This window comes from Trachymyrmex septentrionalis, unplaced genomic scaffold (assembly GCF_001594115.1).
Source record: "Trachymyrmex septentrionalis isolate Tsep2-gDNA-1 unplaced genomic scaffold, Tsep1.0 scaffold1, whole genome shotgun sequence".
In the NCBI taxonomy this organism is placed as follows: Eukaryota; Metazoa; Arthropoda; class Insecta; order Hymenoptera; family Formicidae; genus Trachymyrmex; species Trachymyrmex septentrionalis.
In genome coordinates, this window is record NW_017304123.1 from 249,199 (window position 1) to 258,863 (window position 9,665).

Genomic DNA, 9,665 nt, shown 5'->3' on the forward strand with positions numbered 1-9,665 from the left:
TGTATTTCTCTTGAAATTTTCCATTTTTCATTGATCAAAAAAACCCGAAAACTTAGTTGCGCACCTAGCTCGTATGGACCAAACGACAGCTAAGCATATTACGTGCACAAACAATACCGAGTTTATGAAAATGAGATTAAAAGTTTCAAAAGAATTTATATCGATTTGCAAATGACGTGTATACTTACAAACGCTGAGCGAAGACTCGGATGGCAAACAAAGCAATAATTGTGTCTAGCAGTAGGTGTTTAATCTTGCAAGAGATGGCATTGCAATATGTTAGATACAGACAGATGAATGCGTTTGAATGAGACACAATGACATACAGAGTGTCCCAAAAAGGTCGAGAACACTTGAATATCTCGGAAAATATAAGTTCTAAAAATGTTTCAGACAAAAGTTGTAGGTTTCAAAAAGATTTATTTACTGATCTTATCGGTTTAATCTTGGGTGGCGTCGCCAAGGTCAAAGTTACATCAATTTCTTTTAATGGAACACTACTTTTGATTCCAGAATATAATAGCTGATATCGACAGCTTCCAAAACGTTATAAGAAAATATTTTTTTATTAAATAATTTTTAAGTTATGATACTTGAAAGTAGCAGTACCGCCGACATTAGCATTACCCAAGGTGTACCACGCGGAAGTTGCCCAAGCAGATTTACACGTCTTCAGAAAGAAAGATTAGAGAATAATGCAGCCAATGAAAGGAAGATCGGATCTGCCTTCATTGGCTAAATCATCATCCGATCTTACCTTAGTTGGCTGGATTATCGTCCGATCTTGCCTTAGTTAGCTAGATCATTGTCCGATTTTGCCTTTATTGGCTGAATCATTGTCTGATCTTGCCTTCATTGGTTGCATTATTCTCCAATCTTTCTCTGAGCACAAAAGACGTGTAAATCCGCCTGTTAATGCTGGCGATACTGAAACTTTCAAGCATCATAACTCAAATAGCACTTAATGAAAAAATATTTTCTTATAGCGTTTTGGAAAATTCTCAACACCAGCTATTAGATTCTGGTATCAAAAGTAGAGTGTTTTATTTTAAAAAATCGATGTGACCTTGACCTGACCTTGGTGACACCATCCAAGATCAAACTGATAAGATCAGTAAATAAACTCTACAACTTTTGTCTGAAACACTTTTCTATAAAACTTATATTTTTCGAAATATTTAGGTTTCCGACCTTTTTGGGACACCCTATATAATAAATATAAGAAATGAATGAAAGATGTCACTATTATCGAATTTGGAATTTTAAAAAAATTTGTATTATCGATCAAGTTCGGCCATCGCTTCAGCATCCCCTTAAATACAATTTTGAATATCTGTAATTTTTTAAAGCAATTCTTAACATATTGCATTTACCTTACAACCTCCTTAAAGTGAATTAAATTCTAACATTATTTCTTCTTTCAAATTTAGCGCCGCTATTGGAAAAATACGAGACGTATTATATATTTTTATTTATTTTAATCAATTCCTTATATAAGTTAATAATAATGCGAATGTGAATGTCTTTTCACTATATTTATTTCTGCACGTATTTTATCACTGCTTGAGCATGTTATGTGAATTTTTGTTGTCTTTTTTAATCCAAATTATTATTGTTTCACGCTATTAATGTTTCATAAGTTTACATTACTCTATTTATCTATTTTATTTTATGTCATTCATATTTTGCAATATACACTCAACAAAGTTAAAGAATCACCTGTTCAATTTTATAAAAATAGGCAAATTTTAAGATGGAAGAACTTTATCAAAAATCATCGTATCAAGATGTTCAAAAAAGTATTTTACAGCTTGAAATCTGTACTTTTCAGATCTGTACTTTAGAAAACGGTCTTATTAGTATTTTATGGAATTACACAAAATAATAATAAATGAAGATGCACTAATTTTTAATTCGCGCCGTGCAACTTCGCAAATTTTGTAAAATATTTTGAGATAGATATATTTTTATTTATGCTCGTATAACTCCATAAAATATCAGTAAGACGTTTTCTAAAGTACCGATCTGAAAAATACAGATTTTATAATTAAATATAGAAATAATAAGGCTCAGAACGACTAAATCGATATAATCTGTTGAATGCCTTTTTTCGAGCCAACACTGCTTCTTAATTCTTATGTGCAAAATTTTTTTATTATAATATTTAATTTGCAACAGAGTAAACGTTTCGATTTCTGTTTTTAATTTCTCTTCGGTACAACATAAAAAATAAAAAATAAAATAAAAAATGCTATTAATCTTATCAGCGTATGTAAACAATTCTTATAAAGCGCATGTTGTTTTCGATTGTAGTGATTTTGCGAACGTGTATAAAATTGAGCCTAGTATTATATTATTGACTACGCCGTCTTATAAATCTTTATACACATTAATACATTAAATTGCCAAATTTACTAAGTAATAAATTATATTATTACATAATTTTAATAAATTGATTTTCTGTTGTAACTTACATAAAATTGATAAGTGGAGCACATTGAGATGTTGACAATCCTAAAGTTCTACCTCAAATGAAAGTCATCACGCAAATATTAAACCGACACATACAATATATGTATACTAAAAATAGAAAACAAGTTAATAATTAAAACAATTATATATATATTAATAAGATAATAAATTAATAAACTACATACAGAATTAACTGGAATTGAAAGTTGGAAATGAGTCAGTAATTAAAATCAATAAAAGTTAAAAATGCAATAAATAATAAACTTTTAGATAAGAAGTTAAGTAAAATAAAATAAGCTAACAATTTATATGAATTTTCAAACTTGATATGACAATTATTGAAGCTATAAATTCTTGTATGATATAAATAACTGAATGTATAGATAACGTTAAATAAGATTAAAATATACTGGGCAACAAAATTAACGCAACACCTGTTCACTCTGGAAAAATAGGCAAATTTTAAGATACAATAACTTCGTCAAAAATTGTCGCATCGGGATGTTTAAAAACGCATTTTACAGATAGAAACCTCTATTTTTCGGATTGTTACTCAGAAAAACGGTCTTATGGAGATTTCGTGAAGTGAGATTACACAAACATAAATGAAGATATATCAGACCTCAAAATTGTTTACGAAATTTGCGAAGCTCCACGGAGTGGAATAAAAATTGTATACAAATGCGATTTACATAATTCGAAAAAGTGAATCTTTACCTTTAATTTACTTTTTTACGAAGCTCCGTACGTATTTTTTTTTATCGAGTTATTCAACGTTGAAGCAAAAATGGTCCTACGACGCATCACATTCTTTACATTTTATTTCATAGATCACGTTTGTGTGTGAAACCTAAGGAAGATTATTTTTTAACCTTTAAACTGCCGGAATTTTTTCATTAAAATAGTAATTCTTTTTTCTGAAAAATTTTTCTATATAAATATCATACACATGGCACAAAATTTCTAGATTTGTGCAGAGTCACAGAAGTGATTTTCGGCAAGGAACATACATATCAAGTATAAAAAATGTTTATTTTCTCAAAAATAGTGTATTTTGAGAGTTTTTGATATCGCTAATTCCAATTCTGAGCATAGATTTATAAAATTTCAAGCTCTAAGCGCAATATTGACAATATAAATGAATATAAACGTATAGACTCAGAATTTTTCTTTATCGTTACTTAGAGCTAACGATATGGACGTAGAAAATTTGTAGCTTTTGACTTTTCTTTTTTGTTTGGTTTTTCAAATTTATTTTTTGTATTTTTTTGTTTTTTAATTTTTTTATATATTTAATTTTTTTGTATATTTTTCAATGCTTATATTTTTAAATATATTTTGGACAACATGTATACAATTATGTTTAATACAATATTAGTATTGAAAATATCATCAAAAATGGTGGTATTTTAACCACACTCAAAAGCCATAAAAGTGACTTTCCCAGTAGTAAAAGTTAAGATTTTGATAAATCGTCTTATAACTTGTTAAATCCTATATAGGTTAAACGAACAATGGGATCGTTTTTAAGAAACTTATTTATTTTATCTGAAAATTTATTTATGAAAGGAATGATGAAATATCTAGGTTTTTGAACTTTCCTGTTATTATGGGAATCTATATTCAGTGAATTTTTATTTAATTGTTAGAATTTACTATGTAAACTTTTATTAATATTATCAAAGATCATTTTTAACGGATATCCATAACTAAAATTTGTATGGCTTTGTCAAAATTCTTTCTGTAGTACCTTGGATGGGATAAATGGAGCACTCTGTCAATTAAGCTCAATGTCATTCCTACTTTTTTGACCGAGAGGATGGTGAGAGTAACAGTTCAAGTAACGTCGCGAACACGTGAGTTTTGTGTATAGGTTGCAAATCAAATAATTATTGTATTGATTAGCGTAACATTCAAAAAATTTGAAGAACTATCACCTTATTCAAGAGTAAATTTCAATCTGTAATAATAGTCATTATAAATTTTTTATTCGAGGTAGAACTTTAGAATTATCAACATCTCAATACTCCACTTATCAATTTCATGTACCTAAGTTACAATAGAAAATCAGTTCATTCGAATTATACAATAATGTAATTTATTACTGAGTAAACTTGACAATTTGCTGTATTGATGCGTATAAAGGCAATTTATAAGACGGCGTAGCCAATAATACCTTTTATACACGTTCAATTCTATACACGTTCGTAAAATCACTGCAATCGGACACAACATATGCTTTATGAGAATCGTTTACATACACATGATAAGATTAATAGCATGTATTTTCTATTTTATTTTTTATTTTTTATATTGTACTGAAGAGAATCTAAAAACAAAAATCGAAACTGTTGTTTACTGTTGCTAATTTCATAAAATAATAAAAAATGTTTACACATTAAGCCTGTGTTGGCTTGAAAAAAGCATACACCAGATTATACAGATTTCAAGCTGTAAAATGCTTTTCTAAACATCTTGATACAATGATTTTTTATAAAGTTCTTCTATCTTGAAATTTTTGCAGGATAATTCTCTAATTTTGTTGAGTAATGTATTTATACATATATAACTTTTTTTAAATAAATATGATTGATTCTATACAATTTCACTAGTTTGTTGCTATTTCGTAAAAATTGTTACGTTTGCCTTAGACCTAAGATAAAATAATGATTTTTAGTATTCTGATATAATTAAATGATATCTGAAATTTTAATCATCTAGTACTGAACAATTTACATTATATTATTTATATTATTTTGTTATCTTATAAATTTTATAATTTATTACAGTATCTAACATAGTATACATGCTTCCGAATATATTGTATCTTCCTTTTTTCTCTTTTTCTATCTCTCTTTATCCTATTAACTAGCTAAAAATATTGTAAGTTTTAATATATTTAAAACTAAAGAGAGAGAAAAAATTTTTTTAACGTTGAATTTCTTATGCTTGTCTGTTTATGTATCAATATCACGTCTCTTTTGTTGAATGACCGCTCCCCCTCCCCCTCTACATCGTGTTTTTGTTTTGTATTTCATAAGCACATATCGAACAATCAATATCTGTCTATGTTATAGGCGTTCCGTACCTAATATTCCCCCCCGAATTCCTGACAGACCATATTCTGGCCGACTAAACTGAGCTAGTCCGACACAGCAGTGGCATACAAGACAGCTTGTGCTACTCAAGATGCAACAGTCCGAGACAACATCAGGAAAGGCCTCGTCTCGAATGATGGACGATGGCGAACCGGATGTACAAGGCTGACTGAAGAAATCCTCAGTTACGCGATGAGAACACGAAGATCTCTTAAAGCGAGCATCCTATATTCTGATCTCAGCGGCCTTGATGTCGAAGATTGTAGATATTTGTCGACAGTGACAGGAATCACGAGAAGTAGAAACGCAAGGAGGAACCATTTATGCAGAGAGAAGAAGGAATAAGGCTGTGTTATGCGAATACTAGAGAAGAAAGAGGAAGAAGAAAGAAACGAAAGTCAGACGCAAAAAAATTGTTTGTCCGTTTCTCGATGATTGAAACAGTCAGTAAGACTCCATTAATCACTTCTTCAACCATTTCTTTCTCTGATGTATACTTCGTCTTCTATCTTTATTTATGACTTATATACAGCTAAACCCGCATTAGATTATGATGTAGTTCTAAGTATTAACACTGCGCTCGACACGCGTCAAGTGTATTTTTAAAAGAATAATTTCGTGCGAAACGACAAATAGAGATCTTACAAGAAGGACGATTCAGATTCAGCATTTCTCGTTTTTGTTTAATTTAAAAAACCATTTAAAATCGTGATTATCAGTATTATGAACAAGTTAAGACTACTAAGTATTCTCTCGAGTTCGAGTACGAGTTTAGTCTTTCGAGAAATGTCGAAGTCATAGTATTGTCGTATAACTTAATTTCAATTAATGATCTGTAATCGTGAAATTGCAAATGAATAATTAAAAAACTTTACCGATTACCTTAAATACTCCTTTCTATTCTCCTGCCTTTATGCGATATTTGAGATACATCGTATCCTTCTTGTCGTGAGTTTCGTGATGGAAGTATTGTAGAAGCGATTTTTTTTCACATACAAGACGAGTATGAGCAACTCAGTTACCTCAATTATAAAAGAATTAATTAAAACAGAGAGACTAAGTCACATTTCGTGAGAAACGGAGAGCTTGCGATCAGACACGCTATCATTCCAGAGAAATTTTGCACTTATGAGAAATCATACGGAAATATAAATTATTGTGATCAATGCATTATTATCGTAATGAAACAGATATGCTTGTTTAATCGTGCCAAGATGATCGTTCATTAGGTACAATAACGATGTTATCTTTAAGGATCTCTAGAAATTCTGCGATGAACAACGAAATGTAAACAGTAAGGCCATTGTACTGCAATGAGTGGTATGTAAAAGATACAAAAGATGAAAATAGTGATATTTATCTTGAGCAATCGTGTAGAATTTGTTTTTTATTGACGCATGCGCAATTATTTTTACGTATCTTTTTATAGTTATTTTTGCATCATAATGTTAATAACTGCGCGACGAAGCGCCATATTGGAAAACGCATCACAATTATTTTGTAGATGAAGTCAAAATGACAAACTATAAATGAAGGAAATTGTACATATAGAGTTTACAAATATAGTATTACACGTAAATGTGTTAGGAAGAAAGAGATTTTTGTATTATCAAACATTATTACGCGCTAATAGCCAGTCTTATAGTACGTGAACACTGACTGATGACGATCAATGTGTATAGGACATACAATGAATCAAATAAATGAATATTTAATACAAAACAATTCGTTTTATCATTGTGGGTAATGTTCTGTTTCTGCCATAAATTATACAGGGTTTGGAAATTAGTGATAAGTTTTTCGCACATATGGTAGAATGGACTAAACTGAAAAGAAAAATCCTCTACCATTTTACAATTGTCGCAATGCCCAGCTAACAAGAATGGATTGAAATGAATTAAAATGGATTCAAATTTTCAGAAATACGGATTCATGAATATTAAAATGAATCCTTTTCAATCTTGAATGCATTTTTATTCATTTATAGGAATTGCATAAAGCAAATGTCTATGCCTTTTCAATCCTAAATGTATTTTTATTCATTTATAGGAATTGCATAGAGCTTATCTCTATGCCTTTCAATCCAAAAATAATATTAACATTTTCTGTGCATCGTAAATACTCAATTCAGAATTGTGAATAGAAAGTACAGTTTTTTTTAATTCAGTTAAATTAAAAAATAATATCAGCAATTTCTGTGCAATGTGAAATACATACTGCTTATTCAATATTCTGAATATGAAATGCAATTTTTCAATCTAATTGAATAAAAAAAGTTTTTATTTAAAAATGAACCATAAATATTACTTAAATTATTCAAAATTATAAATAGGAAATTTTTCGTTTTAATTCAATTAAGTTCAAAAAAGCTGTAACGAAAAAATAATTGAGCTATGTTCTTTTGTTTTTCTTTAATTAGAAATAAAATGAATGATCGATGTGAATACTCGCAAACGAAGTTGAACACAACCCGAATATTAAGCTAATCACGGGCGCGACATCAAGCGAGATTAGATTATCGACACTTATCCAATGTTGTCTCATAGTAGTAATGTAAATTGTTTATACTTTATTATATCTGTTTAATGATGATATTTTTATCTATATAAGTTACTAATTTAACTGGTTGTAATTGAAGTAGAAAATGAATGACACAAACCAATTGAAGAAGTGGTGTAGCGGGTAACATAGAAAATTCATAATCCAGAGGTCCCAGGTTCGAATCGCACTAAGATGCGTTTTTTAATACCAATTTGAAGTAGTTAATTTCAGGTATAATTATTATAAATGTCTTAGGAATAAAATTTGTAATATGAATGTTTTTTTATGAATATTAAACTAGCGTCAGCTCGGATCCAATCCATTCAATACATTTTTATGGATTTAAAATACGCATTAAAAAAATTGTAATTCGTTTTAATCCATTTTCATTTGCTTTATGATTAACGAGTTATTAAATGTTATTAACTTATGAAAATAGCCAAATTCGCTCAGCCCACCGCCAAATGCAAGCACGCAACAGGATAGTACCACCGCCATGAACGTATGAATATCTGGATGGAGCCTTCAGGTGTAGGGGGTAAAGATTTTAGGGGAGAAAGGGGCCGCCATATTGTTTGGCGACATTGATGCTGCTTTCTAGCGATAAAATAATAAAGTAATTGTGGCTGCGTTCTGTTTCACGTATGCTGCATTATTTATCCTTGTTATTCACCGAATGTTAAACAAGGATAAATGATGCATCATCCGCTTCATCCGTGAAACGGAATGCAGTTTTTGTGTGATATCGCTGCTGGATACCGTGATGAGAACAATAGTTACTTTTCATTTACACCGATTCTCAGGTAATTCTCACTTGTAACGTCATAACTCACTTGAATGCGCGTTCCTTTAACATTCTGACAAGTGAGATTTAATTGAGTTTTTGCCTATATAATCTGCACAAGATCGAGACCGTATGCTTTAGTGAGTTTCATAAACTCACTTTAAAAGTCAGGTTCGAACAGGTGTTGTCATGTGATAATTTTTTACCAAACTAAGCAAATAATGACGTCATTAATCTGAGTGTGAAATACTCAGCTCACTTCAGACTCAGTTTCACTTGTGTGCGAATGGAAAGTAATTAATATTAAGCATACGAAATTTTATATTTTTCTAAAATAAAACATCAACAATGCCACATTATGTTGCAATCGACTATATCAATAAAAGCTACAGAAAAACTAAGGAGCAAATTAATCAAGAGCAAAATGTCGAAATAAGTTTTCATCGATACATATTTATAACCTATACAATAAAAATAAAGATCCAATATAAAATAAATAATAAAAAAGAGGCTCCGAGCTAATAAGTCACTTTTTTTTAATGCTAATTCGGAAATAATGTGAAATTAAATTTCATATAATTGAATAAACGTTTCGACCTACACAAGGTCATTATCAATGTCATAACGTATCAATAATTACAAGTACAATTAAAGTCGTAAAAATTAAAATTCTAATAATATCTAAAACTATGTTAAAATATTATTAATATAAAATTCGAGGCAGTATTATATATTTTATATTAATAATTACTATATTTTAAATTATTAAT

General features: G+C 29.6%; 1 protein-coding gene across 11 annotated transcripts in view; it reads left to right on the forward strand.

Moving 5' to 3' along the window:
• Positions 1-7,306, forward strand: part of LOC108751679 (dynamin) — an 89,417-nt gene extending 82,111 nt beyond the window's left edge. For 6 of the 11 annotated variants that reach the window (XM_018492794.1, XM_018492196.1, XM_018492349.1 and 3 more), the window contains one exon: positions 5,550-7,305. In XM_018492794.1, coding sequence (XP_018348296.1) covers positions 5,550-5,613 — 64 coding nt within the window. In that variant the 3' untranslated portion in view covers positions 5,614-7,305. Of the gene's footprint in view, positions 1-5,549 lie in introns of all 11 variants that reach the window. The other 5 variants (XM_018492672.1, XM_018492719.1, XM_018492113.1 and 2 more) reach the window with 1 other exon arrangement.
• The last annotated feature ends 2,359 nt before the right edge of the window (positions 7,307-9,665 follow it).